We start from the raw sequence: 17,725 nt of genomic DNA, 5'->3' as shown, positions 1-17,725 counted from the left end.
ATGCTGGACTTTTGGAATATTTTTTTTAATTGTTGGTCTTCCACCGCTGCATGTTGTGAGTTTTTAGTGCTTTACTGAATCAGTTGTTACATCAATTCAGTAGATGATACTGGTTCAACTCCTTCACCTCATGTGACCAGTCTCCTTATTATTGTACGTAAACTGCACACAGCAGAGCCTGGGACCTAATCTTGCTTTTGCCTCCTCTGTCCTGGCCTCCGACTGCAGCTTGAGTAATGCTGTACGTAGATGATGAATCAGTGCGTAAGCATTTTCAGACTCCCACCGCAGTAGCTCAGTGTGCTTCTGGCTTTCAACAGCAAATCATTGTTCGTATTCTGTATAAGGAAATGGAAAAGTGATCGTTCTGATTGTGCTAAATTCAAACATTTTTCCGGACCTTTAATGATCCCTCTTAAAGTAATCCTCCCTCTCCAGTGTGCTTTCATTCAGACTTAAAGAAGCTCTACTGCTTCAGAGCCTACACTCTACTCAGGCTAATTTAACATCGTTAAAAAAATTACTAACACATGCACACATTACACTCCTATTTGGTTTAAATAATACACAGACGACGACCACTCACTTTTTTGATTAAAGCTTGACAGTTTTCAAACTGGATGCTTATCAACACAGTTTCAGTGGAGTGATGTTTTAAATGTTTTATATTGTAATATTGGAGATTATCATGATGACATATTTTTTAAATGGCAGTGGTGCAATATTGATTGTTTGTCAATAATTGTAGAGGAGATAAAGACGGCAACCTGATCCGACCACATGCAGCCTTAAGGAATTACTAGGTATTGGAAATTCCTTCACTATTTTTTTTTTTACTTTAAAACCCCTGAAGACTCTGTTTTGAAAGCTTTGAAAAACCATTTGGATGTGGTTTTGTGATTCATAGTCACACGCCAACAACCCCACAGCTGTCATCACATTATGATCGATATAGATAGATAGAAACGAAAACTCGAGAACGAAACTCAGTTGGAGCAATCCACTTTGCAGCATAAAAAAATAAAAATAATATATAAAATATATACACATACACAAGCCCAAGCACATCTCTCACATGCCCGTGACCACATACCTAAAAAGCTTTAAAAAATAAAATGTAATAGATCAGTGTTTGGAGGGGGGGGGGGCACTGGAAGCAATACTTTGGAAAGAGGGGCGTTTGTTTTAAGGCGAGTTTACACCAAAGATTCGTTGTCCAGGGCGACTGCGTATACGCCCACCAACCCCACACCGCAGAAACCAAAGAAAAACATTTCATTAGGGGAGCGGCCTGTGCAGAGCCAGAAAAAACATTTGACAGCGTAGTCCCGAAGATAAGCCGCAATTCGGTGATACGGGAGTGTTTCGGGTGGTAAGGGACCTGGAAAATGGATAGGGGGACGGTGGCCCAAGAAAAGGTTGAGAACTACTGTAATAGATAAATAATGAATAAAGGGCAATGAAACACGTAAATTATTCCGGGGTCTGGGGGTTATGACAGTTATGATGCAAATGTTTCTAAACTGAGATGATTCACAGAGGAGCTTGACATTGCCTATTTAAAAAAGCAAAGAGGAAAACACAAACAGAGAAATCCCTCATTTGTAATATGCAAAACTTATTTGAAAAAGAAAGTTTTGTGTTCTTGTACGAACTCATCACCCAATGAATAAAATACAGGAACACTCTGCTTCAACTTATTTAGTATTAATGCTCTTACATTTCTAGTCATCTGTGATTTTGCACGTCAGACGTCTGTAGAAGAGCTGTAGAAAAGAGACTCCGTGCATTCACTGAGGGTCAATACAGCCTAAAAACGAACTATTGAATTGGAGGAGTAGTGCATACTGTACATGGCGTCCGCTTGTTCTACTGATCCTCTGCTTTTTGATGTCAAAATATAAATTACAGTCTGCTGTGTGACTCGGGAGAGCACCGCCAGCTGCACCAGGGGAGTGATTAGCACACCTGACTTCAATTGTCTAATCACTCCCCAGGTTAAAAAAAATCCTGTGAAGAAGCTTCCACGGAGCAGAGAGACAGAGAGACAAAGACGAGCGGTGTGACAGAAGCCAGGCAGTGTCACACTGCATTTCAGTTGATTGATGTTTTGTGTTTGTTTTTAATAAAAGAGTTACTGGTGAGCGGCTGTTGTTCTGGTGTGTGATGGGTAACCCAGTGTCGCAAGGATGTTTGCCACAGTGGCGCCCAACGTGGGACCCAACACCACCACACATGGAATGCAGCCGCAGCAGCTGTCAGTGACCATGCTGGCTAAATTTGCGAGGGAGTTTGCGCCGATGCAATGGCAGCAGGCGACATAGAACAGACGGCAGCTGGAGGCTCTTCAGGCACAGGCGCAGAGGCAGCTCCTGGAATGTCTCCTGGCCCGATCAGGGATCAGCACCTCACATTGGCTTGTGCCGTCAACTCTCTCTCCCTCGCTGGGTCACAAGTTACCTGCTCTCTCTCTCTCTCACATCGCTCCAACGTATTTACAGTCATTGCCTTTCCACCATGTGGATCACCACAGATGTATTTTACAGAAAAACCACAATGCTCCTATTCACAAGACTCCGATCTCAATGCGTCCTGAGTGTTTTCACCTGTACTTAGAGCTGTCCACTTGTGATCGGATCACTCAGGACGGATGTTACTGCCAGGTGAAAACGGGGTGTGCGGGGAGAGCTGAAGGTGAAATTACAACTTCTAAACCAGGTTCTGTTTTAGAAGTAAGAAAACCTCATTCAAATTCTTACTGGCATTTTTAACTATGCTAATAACTAAAAACCCGGGATAGGAACAGCCTTTCTCAACAGGATCAGTAATATCATTGTTGATTGAAATGTCGTTATTTTTTAGGTCAGGGTTTTTTAAGTGGCTTGTATCAAAAATAGATAAACATAGAAAGACAACTATCCAAGAAAAATTGGCTTAATTTTGTCAATTTTCTTAGAAGCTGTGGCTTAACTGTGCTCACAAAGTAATTTAATTTTCTGAAAGCTACAAAGTTTTCACCAAGACGGAAAGAAAGAAACGCTGAATGTGTAATGCCAGCAGCTAGTAACGTGTCATTCTAACATAACTCCATTTGGCTGCTCCGCTCGACGTACATACTCAGACAAGTCAGATGTTACGTTGTGCTTTCCATTTTTTAATGCTGCAAGAGAAGAGGCTTTTCGGATGAGGACTGGCTGATGCTTACACTTGTGCTGTTGTATTGCGTGGAAACTCTTTTAATAAGTTAGTAACGCTCACTACATCCCCATGTAAAACGTGCGCATGTGTTACTTTGTGTATCCACGGCCCCATGAAAGGATTTGCACGTGCACATAGAACAAGTTTAGCATCTGTAGCCTGCAGGTTTTTTTTCAGTGCATTCACATCAGAATTCCCACACTGACTGCATGTGACTGTGTCCCAGTCATCGGATTAATCAGTCACGCATGGACTACTGTAGTCTGCCTCTTCATCTCTCTTCCTGCTCTGATGGCCAGTACATAACTTCATATTTTCATAATTTCACAAATATTCAATGCCATTGCTTCAAACTGTGGTCCACCTACAGACGCTCAGTCAGTCTGTGGCTCTCTGCTGCCCTCTCTCTTGTCCGCTGTACACTCACCTCTGACTCCAGCTGCCTGTGTGCTCCAGATGGTCGGCCTCACCACAGCCAGAGAAATGCATAGGAGATTAGAGCGGGAGCTCGGGAGTGAACATAAACATGCTTCCTGTTTGGTTGTTTTTATATACGTCATTGTGTTGCTTTTTTTCCTAGATGTTTCTGCACTGCAGCTGTCCTCTACTGCTGTTTGTGGATATAAATATTTTACCTTTTTAGAAATTGACTAAAAGTGAAAACAGCTGTGAGAATGCTGTTTAACTATATCTCGATTTTCTACAGTAAGATTTTGAAATAAATGAAATTAACGTTCTCTCATCGTCTTCATCAGTTGATGGAATTTTCTCAGCTGTCATGGAAAGTGAAGGGTTTCTAGATAAATAAATCAATAATTTCTTTATACATCAAATAAACACATTTAGACTAATACAATAAGTAAATGTTCGAATTTTCATTTTATTATTTGAGGACATGATAGTATGTCTTTTATTTTTAATCGTTCATTGACTGTATGCCAGTTATGGATAATTCAGGAGATTTAGTTGTTGATTTATTTATTAACAATTAAAATGTCCTTATATTGACATCCAATCATTATTTTGTTATAAATCATTAATTGTACAGCTTTTATAAGCTTATACGTGCTTTATTCAGTTGTCAGGATGAACAGAAAATAAATGTCTCTTTCTCCAGGGAATAGTTGCACATCCAGTCAGTATAATTTCAGATAGGATAGTAAAGAAGAGTTATTATAAACGGTAATATTCAAAGCCTCTCAACAGGAGCACATGTGGAAAAAAACAAACATTTGCAGTATTAACAGTGTGAACGAATAACCAACTGGTTAAAGGGCCCATATTATGCTCCAGGCACCTTTTCAGCCTGCCTCCACGTATATTTCGTTATCTGGGGTGTCTGCCAGCCCACGGAAAATGAAAAGAAAACAATGAGTCGTTGATTCGTGGTTTGGGTGTTGTCCGTGCAGACGGTCTGTAAACGAGCCATTCACAGCCCGGGCGTCAAGTGACTAAGTTGACTCCTCCTACTGGGGCAACCACGCCCCCAACCTGAGCAGCACCTCCCCCTTGAAGTGCGAAAAACAGATCACATCTACGCCATAATTTTCTCCCCGCAAGCGAACGACGACCGCGGGCATGGCCAAGCTAGACTCACGGCCGGCCGGCGTAGCTAGACTCGTGGCTACCGGCCGGCCGCGAGCTACGCAGGCCGGCCGGGATATCGTTAACGTTCTATCGCCCAGCCCCTTGTGCTCTGTGTGTAATTATGGAGAACGTGTTCGCTGTGCCTCCCGGGCCTCTACGTCGTGTTTGTGCCTTGTCACGTGCAACTGTTGTCATGGCAGCGCAACGGCGTAGTTGCGCAGCAGACCCGGGGAGGAGCGAGGCGGAGCTTTGCGGAACACGAAGGGAGGGGGGCGAGGAGTGAGCAGGAAAGCGCTGGAATCGACCATAGTCTCACAGGGCTGTTTATACAGAAAGAGGAGGGTGCTGTGTGGCTTGATCCTTGAGGTGTTTTGACATGGAATGGCAAAGACATGTAGTTCACACACCTGAAAACCAATGTAACTTGTGTAAAAGGGGGCATAATATGGGCCCTTTAATGTATTTTAAATGCACACACATCTAGAAAGTAGAAAAAGAGAAACGTGATTGTCATCAAAAAATGCCCAAAAATTGTAGAGCAATTATTCAGCAGGACGCTCTTGCATCTGCCTCTTCTCTCCACTTACCCATGACACTGTAGCCTGTGATGTAATACTGCGTGTGTGATGCTGGACAGAACATTGCTTTAGTTACTGGATGGTTGACTTGATATCGGCTTCTTTTGTCTGTGTGCTGTTCAGACATCTGTAGTATTAAGATCTGGAATGATAATTCGGTTAATCTATGAGTTGGTTTTATGACGTTTTAGCCCCTAAACCGTGGTGATGATTGTGACTTTTTTTTTTTAAACAAAAATGCCAAACAATTCTCTGGTTGCAGCTTCTCAATTGTGAATGATTGCTCGTTTTTAGATCGATTAGATTGACAGTAAATGAATGGCCGACTATTTTTTATCGGTTGATGGTTTAAGATCCTCTGTTTTCGACTAATTCGATGCCTCAGATGTTATTTTTTTATGTGTTTGTAAACTGGATATCTTTGGGTTTTCAACTATTTGTGGGCCAAAACAAACCTTGGCCTTCGCACTGTCTGACCAAAGGATTAATCAAGAAATTAATCGGTGGATTAATTAAAAATGATAATGTTGTTTTCTTACTGAACATCTCTAGACATCTCTCTGCTTGGCTTTTCAGTTGTGGATATTTTTGCTTGTAATGTCTCTCTTCTGTAACATTAAGTGAATATTATTGGGGTTTGAAGTAATGGTCAACCAAAAGAAACCATTAAAAGTTTATATCATTTTCTGGAATTTTATGGTTTGTAAAAATTATCAGTAGTTGCAGTTTGTGTACAACTGCTCAGTATCACAGAGTATAGTATGAATGGCTGGTTGTTTATATCTGACCTTGTAATGTGAGAGCAAAGCAGTCGCCTTGCAGCTGATTCTCCGATGAGATTCTGTGGATTCACCATGAATGAATGGCGCTGAGGAGTGTGTGCACATACAATGTTGGGGAGTGAGGAAACAAGATTGTGAGCTGCAGAATGGTGGTGGGTGAGTCTGGGAGGGGCTTGTTCAGGCTTACATAATGGAAGTGCTCAGCTTCTTTAACCCGACAGTGAGAGGGAGCAGGAGAGAGGCAGGCTGCTCAGGCGACACATGCTCTCCGTTTGCCTCTTGTGGTTGTGCATGGCGGGGGGATGAGAGCTGATGATTTATTGATGCCCAGCTTATGTTAGTGTGTGCATGTCACAGTGCAGAGAGAGGGAGAGTGTTTAGCAGATGGACGTCAGGTTGAAGTCCGGCTGTGGTGAGCTGTGCGTAGGTATGGACATAGCTGCTCTGCATCAGGGTTACTCCAGTAACATCTAACCGCCTCACTATCAGGTAGGACTGTCTGTTGCTGAGCACGGGACTCAAACTGAACTGTCGGCCAATGAAAGAGCAGGTTATTGGCATTGTAAGCAGAAATAGGTGGAACATAGTTATAGAGGTTATCTATGTTTATTCTCACCGAGCAATCTGCATGTTTGTCTTCATTTGCGTATGTTTATCAGGTCTATTTCAGCATGCACCAGGTAACCTGTGTATGCGTTTCTGTGTGTTTATGTACAGTGTGCTCATGTATGTATTTTAGCATCCCGTTGTGTAGATTTCACTTTGGAGGTTTGGATGAACCTTCATTGATCCACCATAGGGGAAATTCAGGATCAACACAGCACCACTAAGTGTAGCAGCACAGGGGAAAGTGTGATGATATAATAAAGTAGAATAGAAAGAGTCTGAGGTAAATAACAAAATAGAAACACTATGCCTGAAAATATAACAATAACAACACTATTTACAACAATAAAAATATGTACAATAATGTGCAAAGTTGTTGCGCAATATAAAATAAAATTTAAATAAAATAAAAGTTAGGTGGATGTGCAGTTGAGATTTGGACTGTATAGAGTAAATACTGTATAGTGATAAACACTGAGGTTGTCACGAAGTCAGAAACTCACGTGCGAGGCATCCAAAACACAGCTGATGGCTCTGAACAGTGTTTTGACAGAAACATACTGCAGGCGGCGGCTCACAGTGTGACTCATTACGAGTATTTGATGCCAGTTGCAGCAAAAGCATAGATTTTTAAAGTCGTACTTGTTAATTAATTATTGACTGTTTGCAATGTCAAAACTGCTGGTGTCACAGGGCTGCACGTGTCTGAGAAGCGGTTTTTAGTCAGATTATGATTTTTCTCGATGCTCTCGGAAACCCCAGACGTCTTACTCAGACAAGAAACAGAAGATTGTCTCGAGTGATCTGATGTCCGTGGGTTTTTTTTTATTTTTAGCTCCATGTGGATTTAACCCCATACTGCTGTCTGCTGACTCATCCGGAATACTGAAAGATGGTGCATTTTAGGTACTACATGTCATTAGGTGTTAGTGGGCCACAATTTATCTTGTCTATCTTGTCTTTTTTTTCCTTGAATATTTGTGGAATACATTGTTTGTGGAATACATGTACGTTTTTTTACTGGAATATTTGTGGAACACATGTATAACCAATCACGTTGATCCCTAACCAGACTCAAACTGGGCACTGAGTTCATGGGTGGTGTCTTATTCCCTAAGCTGTGGGAGTGGCCCACACAGCAAATGTTTTGATAATTGATTAATCCCTTAAAAAGACCAAGCCAAAAGAGAGTTAATGGGGAGGCAAAGATAGTGTGAGGGGAATTTGAGTCAAAAATCACTCCTCCACGGACATGACACATGTTGATGTCATTCAGTTGATCACAGTACACTTCTTAAGGAGATATATATATGTATATACAATGAACAAAATTATAAACGCAACACTTGTGTTTTTGCCCCCCATTTTTCATGAGCTGAACTCAAAGATCTAAAACTTTTTCTTTGTACACAAAAGGCTTATTTCTCTCAAATATTGTTCACAAATCTGTGTTAGCACTTCTCCTTTGCCGAGACAATCCATCCACCTCACAGGTGTGGCATATCAAGATACTGATTAGACAGCATGATTATTGCACAGGTGTGCCTTAGGCTGGCCACAATAAAAGGCCACTCTGAAATGTGCAAAAAAAAAAAAAAGGTGTTGCGTTTATAATTTTGTTCAGTGTATATATATATATATCAGAACTTGCTTGAGTTGCCACATATTTAAGTTTAATTCAGTATCACAGTAATCAGTAAGTGATTGATGGGTGAATTGCAAAAGGGAACTGATAGATCTGTAACCTGGCCAATTTTCCAAAATCAACATAAAACATATATGGGTAAAAAAAGACGGGGCCAAGGGGACAGCAGCACCAATTGTATATTACAACAGCACATTTGAGGAGGTTTTAAGGGTCTTGCTCTTCTAATGCCCACAATTTGGCGTGAGCATGTTTCCATCTGCAACATTTGAGCAAAACTTTTTTTACATCTTCCAATTTCGCACACAAGTCAAATTTCACACAGAACTGATTAAAAAATAAAAATAGAGGGACAAGCAACACTTCCCATAGAGAGCCACCTTAAAATACAAAATGTCACTACAGATGGTATTTTTTTAACTTACAGGAGGTCTGTGGAGTTCACTGAAAAACAGTAGGCCATTATGCTTGTAATCATTAATAAGGCGGGGGGTAAAATAATACCCACATGTGGCTCTAGGCAGGATTAACATCACTGACGAAAACTAGTAACGTTAAAATCACCCAGTTTCTGGGAATGAGGCCAATGTCTAACAACGTGTTAGCTGGGAATATAATGTTAAATTGAGCAAAAGAGAAAATCTAAATTTGGTGGGATGTCCTTTGTTGTGTTAACCTGGTGTGTAAGGATTATTTCACGTCCTCTTACATTTCCTCCATCTGTGTCTGTTCCTCCGCTGCAGCTTGAGGCTTTGAAACAGCAGAACTCCAAGTACCAGGAGGAGCTCAGTCTGTTGAAGGAGCTGAGCAGTTCAGAAAACCAGAGATTTGGAGTCCTCTGCAAGGAATTGTAAGTAGTCAGGGGATGTACTGCCTTTTTCCCCCCCTTCCCCTGGCTCGTGTCTCCAATAAAAGGTGGCTCCAGCCAGTCAGTTCATTAGACTGGTGTGGTAAATTTGGCAGTTAAAAATCCAGTCTGCATTTTCAAGCTCTTCTGTAAAAAGAACTAACTGTGCGAATTTGGCTCGATTTAATTACATGTCGTCAATGCACACATGTAAACAACCTCTTTAATGGTCTACTGCTGAAATGTCAAATGTGTAATTAAGGTAGATCCATCTCTAACTCTTCAGAGAGACGCCCTCATTGGTAAATTGTTGCGTAAAGCCCATAATGAGCTACAGGGTGCTATTATGTAATTAGGGATATGATGTTGAAGTGGATAACAATTCTCAGAAACGCCCCCCTTGGGTATTATGGGTTTCTATTAAACATTGCTGAACCATGAGTCCTCACTCAAAATGCGTGCATCCATAAAATACTAAGTTTAAGATCCTGTCCACTGGACTTGGTTTCCATCCCTCTCCCTATGAACTGAACATCAATTAGCATATTTGTGAAACCAGCAAACACCAAGTCTGCAGTAACACAATTAATCTGTTAAGTCTTTTGTGTGATACCTCATAATGATAATGGAACTGAGATGAATCCTGACTAGATTCTCAATGCAATGAATGCAAGACAAAACACTTATTACTATTAATTGATATGATGATGATTCATACATTTTCTCTGTATCAGAGGTACACGGACACCAAAAAAAAAGATTTTTCATTTCAGTGTGACTAATCCTCTCAAGGATATCATTATCTTTGAATAATGAATAAACATCCAGAATCCCATATAGAGATCATTATGAAGAGGAGGCTCTTATAGCTGCAACACTTGCCATGAGAATCATCAGGTTTTGAAGTTTTCCTCAGTATCAAAGTAGTTCAGGGAGAGTTGCCTTACATCCATGGACACATCACCATTAAACCGCTAACAGCCAGTTCAGAATGCAGCAGACTCCAGACAAACTGATCCTGGTCAGAGAACTAGTGACAAGTAAAATCCAAATAAATGCCACAACTAGCAGAACGACGTGGTGTCGAGCACACGTCCAGCCTCAGCTTTTAAGCAGCCACTGATGAGCAGATTACGAACAGGTGCGCGAAACAGCCAGGTGCCCAAAGAGAAAGCCATGCCCACTATTGCACCTACAGCCACACACACCTGCACACAAAATCAAACCATGGGGAGGAGAGAACTCAAAAGGGAACTACAGAAGAGACACAGCATGAGCCGTGAGAACTTTGCTGAAATGTAAACAAATGCAGGCAAAAAGAAATGACCAAAGTTGTGGCCCAAAGATAACTGATCCCATTGCAATATCATACTAAATGCCCCACAGTGTCAGACTTTAAACGGCTTGGGGCTAAAGCATGAAAAACTCTTCCAACAGTAAATAATATACAAAGCAAGACAGATTACCAACTGCTTTTGTCTTTCTCACAGCTTTTGCATAGAAATATATATTTTTTTCATTTTCAAAACATTAATTAGCAGCAGATATGTGACTGATCGCTCAGCTTTTTTTTGTACCAGCATGATTTTACATTGCTTTGTTGTGTTTGTGATTTCCAGCCTGATGTCAAGGTCTATTTTTAGACCATGTGTATGTGTGTTTGTGTGTTAACGTCATCCTGCCCTAGCCCCCCCCCCACACCCACCCACGAGCTGTGACATCATAGCTCTAGCTGGATCTAACAGGCTGAATTATAGTCATATAGAGCATCCTGAAGGAGGAGCAGCGGAGGGAGAGCGACATGTCAACAACTGTCCTTAGTTACAGTGAAACAGAATACAGCTTCATCCACCTTAAGGAGCAGAACTTTATCTGCTCTTCTATGTATGTCCTTGGAGGAGTCATTTGAACCACCTCGGTTACATTTTCACTCCCTTTACGTCCGCCCTGTCCCGCACCAACAGTGTGTTCCTCCATTCTGTCTGAGGCACGTCCTTCCTCAGTCTGCTGCTGTTATGTAATCGCTGTGTCTCCTCCTAGGACCGCCTGGCTCCAACAACATGGCCATTTCTCTCGCAATGACATCAGAGTTTGTCTTTCTGTGTGCGTGCGTAAAGCTAATTGTGTTTGTTTGTGTGTAATCAATGTGTCTTTTGTGGCATCTGAGAGAACGGCTGTAAACATTGCAGCAGTGTCAGTCTCTCACACACACACACACACACACACACACACACACACACACACACACACACACGGCTACACCTATTGTCGGCTCATAGAAAAAACTCTCTAGATGTGGATTAATCCGCCATTGAAAATAGTTCCCCAACAAATGCACTGTTTACTCCCGTTTGTTAAATTGAAAAGACAGTGTCCAGCTGTCGTTGTTTTGCCATTTCATTAAATGGCATCTTAAACTGGAAAAGCTGAATCCTACCTGGTTCCTTCTCTGTTTGAATCTGTTTCACCTGTTAGAAGTACTTGTCCGTGTCTGTATGTTTCAGTGAACAAACAATACAACTGATGGACATATAGATCAATGGAGTCTGTAGAATTTTCATGATACAGAATATGAAAAAAATAATTAATTATATATATATCCTCCTCTAACAACCTTCTCCTGCTTGTGTTAGAGTGCAGGATGTTTAAGTGGCATGGTGAATGTAATTATACTTCAGGCAGCTGAATATTTCACCCAGATGGGGATCAGAGTCAGAGTGGGCTATTTGTCACGCTGAGCTTCAGAGTTCCTCATTGGACACAAATCCCGAAAATGACCCACATGGAGCTAAACTCAATTTCTCCAGCAAATCATTCCATCATCCAAAAATATCCAGATTCATAAAGTCCCAGACAAAATTGTCTAACTTTTGACAAAACAGATGGGAGTAATCTGCTTTAAAATATGCCGTTTGACTTTTACAGCGTGTAGTCGTCAACATAAGCTGCAGAGATACACCAACAGATGGCTTTTTGAGAGATGAGAAGAATCTAGAGTCTGTAGATTTTATAATTATGAATATGAGTGTGGTTCCTGCAGTAGATTTGCTTTTAATGGTTGAATCTACTCAAGATGCTTTTAGTCCAAACTGACTTTGCCTTTGACTGTGGCTCAGGGTTAAGAATATAAAAAAATTGTCATGGATAAATCAGAAAATGTTAAACCTGCACATTTTGATACACTTGTTTGCGTTATAGCTGCTATAATCACATTTTTTTATATCAACAAACATAGAACAACTGTGTGTGAGCTTTGATTGTAGTGATGCACCCACAGAGAGTTATCACCTGATTCGGCAGCTGCCCTCAGATATACAGAGCTTTTTAGCCTCTTTCAGCTTAACGTGTTGGTTTTTGGTATTTTTGTAAGCCACAAAATATCGTGATGTTAGAAATATTCATATATAGATACATAATAAAATAACAATCATAAAAATATGTTAATTCTTTGGTTTTCTCAGTTTTTTTCACAAGTTATGTTACTATAAATAAAATGTACCTATTTAGTGTATGTTAGGATAAATCGCTTTATTGATTAGTTGTACTCAAGGCAAACTGAATGAAGCCTGTAATATGATATTGTGTGCTACTTCAAGGCAAACTGAATGAAGCCTGTAATATGATATCGTGTGCTACTCAAGGTCAGGGAAGAAACAGCACATGAGGCGGAACGGCACACCACGGCCTGCACTCCTTTTTCTTTGATTGTGCGAGTAGTAAAAATGTTATGCAACCCCGAAAGGCGGGGACTGTTCGTCTGCTCAATAAAGAGTCATGCAGGGGGAAGTGCTCTTTGGAAGACGGCTCGGTGATGATCGAGTGGCAGTGCTTCCCCTTTGCAAAGTTTTTAACAAAATGCGACTTGTCCGTGTCTCTCTTTGTTGCTCTAGATTGGTTGACTCGAGGAAATAATCCAACAGTGTATGACAAGAAAGACCCCAAAATACGTATAAATATCAAAATATTATTTTTCTGATGACTGGCTAATTGATTGTTGCAGCTCTTAGAGAAAAGTGAAAGGCTTTGGAACATTTAGAAAAAGAGAGGCATTGTATGTGTGACTCACTGACACTGAGTCACACATTTGAGAATAATGAGAGATTGTCTAACATGCAACAGCACTTTACTGCTCATAATCAAATGTGAAATAGAAATTTAATTTCAGATTTGCAACTTTCCACTGACGTACTTAATGCAGAATATATTTGGATCATACTACAGTAACTGTACAAAATCAAGTTTTTTTTGTGTGCATGTTAAACAGATGTGAGCCCAGCAAACATCTTGCACCAGACTTAAGATTTAAGCATACACTGTAGCCGTGATTGTGACACAGATATTACAGAATTGTGCAGCACTAAGAGATGCTACTTTCTCTCTCTCCCCTCTCAGTGAGGAGCTGAAGCTGGCCTCCCACAAGTCTCAGCATCTTGACGAGGTAATGCCCCTTTCTATTTTCTCATTATGTGAACTATTTCCTTCATCCTGTTATAGTAGATGAGGGTTTGTTAAACCAGCCACAGTGATTTGATTAATAGGTTTTGGCATTGTGAGCCTGAACTTCCTGCTGTGACTGGACTCTTAAAGCTCAGACGGGCTAAGCTTCTATTTTAATGCCTCTATATTTGTGTGTTTCTGCCTCTCAGCACAACGACGATCGCAACAATCAACAACCAGACATGAAGACCAGGTAAGAAACTAGATCATATGATCTTTACGTGTGTCTTACTTTTATTTCACTTTCTAATGTGCACTGATGAACTCGGACTTTCACGCAGTCGTTTTCTAGAAATTGAAATCCCTACTAACTGAGGGTCATTGTCCCATTTATTAAACATATAAATGTGTGTGTGTGTGTGTGTGTGTGTTTTTATTACTTCTTTGATAAAGCATTTATAACTCGTATAAAGACATCCTCCATTTAGACCTACAGCTGATTGTTATTGGTGTTATTATTTCTTTTTTTTGTTTTACTAGTCATCGAGAGCCAGGTTCGCTGATTCCCTTTGTTAACAGTGTTTCTGCCAAGCTATGCTAACTTCCTGCTGGCTGTAGTTTCACTGCCAATGAACAGATATGAGAGTGGTGACAATCTTTTAATTTGACTCTTATGAAGAAAGTGGCTAAGCATATTTCCCAAAATATATATATTTTTAAAGGCACTATTTCTGTTTTTTTGTTGTTGTTGTTGGTGGTGGTGGTGGGGTTTTTTGGTATTTTTTTGTTCAGATTTTAATCAAAACGTAAAAAGAAAAAGACCATTATAGACCACAAATGTAACGTGCTGCGATCAGCTGATCGTTTCTTCACTCTGTTGAACTACAAAAACACAGTTCACTAGTGGTCATAGAGATACAGTATATTTCAGAGTGATGTGTCTCTTTCCTCACAAACAATCTTTGACAGAATCCAGATAAACCAACAGACTAACATTTCGGTGGAGCTGTTATGGTATTAACATTAATTAGCTGCTGGCTGTAAATGAGAAGCTGCTGAGGTTACCTCCGTGTTTTCAACATTGTTTTTTGTTAATAGAAAATCAGGAGGGGAGATAAGAGCAAGTTGTTAGTGTTAGAGCTTCACAAATCCAGGTATTGTCCCAACTGGTAGCTGGATTAAAAATGGAACCATTTATCAATTTCCATGTTTTACAAGCTTAGATTATGGGGTTTTCTTCGTCGGAACGATATCAGGGTTTATCACATCAGGTATTTTGAGGTATACAATGAGGTATAACATGTGGTTTTAGTTTCTGCATATTTTCATTGTGGCCTTATTTTGAGCTCTTTTTAAGTCTGGAGAAAAAGAAGCTCCTAATATCACTTTGTGGACTCAGTTTTAATAAAACATCTCACCACTTCCACAGAGCAGCAGCTGAACACGTGAGAGTGAGCGTGAAATAGAGTGAAGGTTGATGGACGGCTGAGAGCAGATGACAGTAATGGAACAAGGACATAATTGTTGTAAGATGGAAGCGACAGGCATGTGAAGAGAAGCCGACAGCTCTGTGGTTTTGGGCGGAGGAAAATTAAGGTGTTGTGAAATGAAAGGAGAAAGAATGGATGTGGAGGGATATTGTGTGTTTTCAGGTGAACATTAAAAAAAGGAGACGTGATGCAGTGAAACGACGAGCTGCACATCCAGTTTCATTTACGTTTCGCAGGCTGTAATGAAGGAGTGGTCGAGGCGTCAGCTGGGTGTCACTGTTGTGCTGTAACTGATTCTGGAGGGAGCTGAATTGACCAACTAAGACACAGCAAAGAGGATTCTGGGATGTGAATTTGTATGAAATCCTGAGTTTGTTGCCACTTGTTTTTATACATATATTTTAAGTGTTTTTTTGTTTTTGTTTTCTCTGGAAAAGAAACAAGATAAAAAAGTTTAATATAAATGTTAAAATCTGAGGAAGTACATAGGCTTTTTCAGCAAAGTAAAACTGTGATGACCCATTTCATTCATCCTATGAATCAGTTCCACTTCACTGTATGTAAATGTAACAATCCCAAATGTGAAAACAGGTATTCTATATGCCTGAGATGTTGCATGCAGACTGCTTATGTTATTATCATATTATTCAGAAGTATTCAAAATAAAAAACAGGATTTAGTTGTGATTAGCTTAAAATTAAAACAAAATCCAGGCAGGAGCAGCTGTAATACTTCTGTAATATTCCTATAATGTCCACGGTGGTAGGTTGTAGTGATTCTACTTTGAGCCTGACATACATATTATTTAATTTCTAACATCCATATAATATTTATTTTTGTATTCTCAAAGCAACTTATAATATTTTTCTCCATGTTATCAATATTTTTGTTCTAATGATTTTATCCAACTCTGTGTTGTTGCTGACTTTATATCTCTTTTACGAATCTCATTTGGATATCTCATGATATCAGCATAACATTATGTAACAGGGACTTGTCTGTTTGTATGACATTTGCATGCCATTCGTCTGTCATGGTGCCACTGCAGTGGTAAGAGCGGATTGAACAGGGGGTCACAGTTAAAATGGCCGAGACTTTCTCTCCTGCGTTTTGGCAGAACTCGTCTGATAATTTCATTTCTTCACAGCTCTTTTTTAACAAAGATTTCCTTGCGTTTGAGTTTTCTGCAGTTTCAGAGTAGTCAACATTCAGTATTTTCTCTAAATCGCCAACTTTTCCACAGAGAAAACATCTCTAATCAGGAGGGGGAGGTGAAATTCCAGAAGTCCACTGCAGCCTTAATCTCGGACAAAGATCAGGAACTGGAAACTCTAAGGAACGAGGTCCTCACAAATGACTTTTTCAGCCTGTCTTCTCATTTCTTGGAAAGTGTTCCCTGAGCTGCATGAAGGATTTATCTGTTTGCTTTATCGATACAGATCGCAGTTCTGCGAGGAGAAAACGCCATGGCCAAGTCCCTGCTGTCGGCCATGGAGACGTTGGAGAGAGACAAAGGTCAGCTGCAGATTCGTGTTAGCAGTCTAGAGCAAAGGCTCATGGGAAGGCAGGCCTCGGAGGGAGAGGACAGGGAAGCTCCGCCGCCGGGTGAGGAGACGACAATTGGATCATTCACACTACTCTGTCAAGGAGAAATTTCTTCTTTTAGACGCTTTTTCACATTCACATTCATTGTGTTCTTGCAGGCGATGCAGTTCTGGAGCAGCTGAAGGAAGAGAAGGAATTCGCTGAGGGACAGGTGAGACTGTCAGGAGGCCTCCCAACATATCTCATGCTGCTATAAAATCTGTTCAAGTTCCGTTTCTCAGTTCTCCTCTGTACCACTTGAAGGTGACCTGTGTACTTTAATTGTTTCCATCAGATCATCTTCCTGAACAGTGTGATTGTGGACCTGCAGCGGAAGAATGAGGAGCTGAAGATCAAACTTAAGAAGCTCGCTCTGACTGAGTTCAATGGCAACGACGGGACCGATGGGTAAGGAAGACAAATGTAAAGATATACAGACAAAGCATTGAATAAAGGCAGTAACTACTACAGTTAGACGATGATAAAAAAGAAAAGGTGCAGCCGAACTCTAAACCTATTTTCTCCCCCATTTCGGACCTGGCATTAACATTCGTCTGATCACAAGTAGACAGTTCACTTCCCTGCTCTATATGCAAATACTTTTATACATGGTTTCTGTTAACATGTAGTTTTTATCCTGTGTGTGTGTGTGTGTGTGTGTGTGTGTGTGTGTGTGTCTGTGTGTGTGTGTGTGTGTGTTCAATAAACTGAACTTAATGTGCAGAATTGGTAAAAATAGTGTTTCTGTTCTGTAAATGTCATAGCCCTGGTGTCCGTTGAGAGGTTAAGATTTATATTTTACAACCAAAAAGTCACAATGAGTCTAGGAAATCGGATACAGTTGGGTTTTTTTAGGTTGGTGGCAGTGGCCATTGCCACAGGCGTCCAGTACAGACCCCAAAACACCTAAAGTAGCTCTTCCCACAGATCAAAACTTAGATTTGTTTTGTAAAATCTAAAATATGTCTCCT

At 40.5% G+C, this 17,725-nt stretch overlaps 1 protein-coding gene across 2 annotated transcripts in view; it reads left to right on the top strand.

Moving 5' to 3' along the window:
- The window catches only part of clip1b (CAP-GLY domain containing linker protein 1b), a 35,157-nt gene that overhangs the window by 14,425 nt on the left and 3,007 nt on the right, over nucleotides 1-17,725 (top strand). For both annotated transcript variants that reach the window (XM_035632704.2, XM_035632697.2), the window contains 7 exons: nucleotides 9,140-9,246; nucleotides 13,636-13,681; nucleotides 13,890-13,933; nucleotides 16,414-16,513; nucleotides 16,610-16,775; nucleotides 16,874-16,926; nucleotides 17,050-17,162. In XM_035632704.2, coding sequence (XP_035488597.1) covers nucleotides 9,140-9,246; nucleotides 13,636-13,681; nucleotides 13,890-13,933; nucleotides 16,414-16,513; nucleotides 16,610-16,775; nucleotides 16,874-16,926; nucleotides 17,050-17,162 — 629 coding nt within the window. The remainder of the gene's footprint in view (nucleotides 1-9,139; nucleotides 9,247-13,635; nucleotides 13,682-13,889; nucleotides 13,934-16,413; nucleotides 16,514-16,609; nucleotides 16,776-16,873; nucleotides 16,927-17,049; nucleotides 17,163-17,725) is intronic.

This window comes from Scophthalmus maximus, chromosome 1, assembly GCF_022379125.1.
Source record: "Scophthalmus maximus strain ysfricsl-2021 chromosome 1, ASM2237912v1, whole genome shotgun sequence".
In the NCBI taxonomy this organism is placed as follows: domain Eukaryota; kingdom Metazoa; phylum Chordata; class Actinopteri; order Pleuronectiformes; family Scophthalmidae; genus Scophthalmus; species Scophthalmus maximus.
This window is presented reverse-complemented; position numbering and strand designations above follow the sequence as displayed.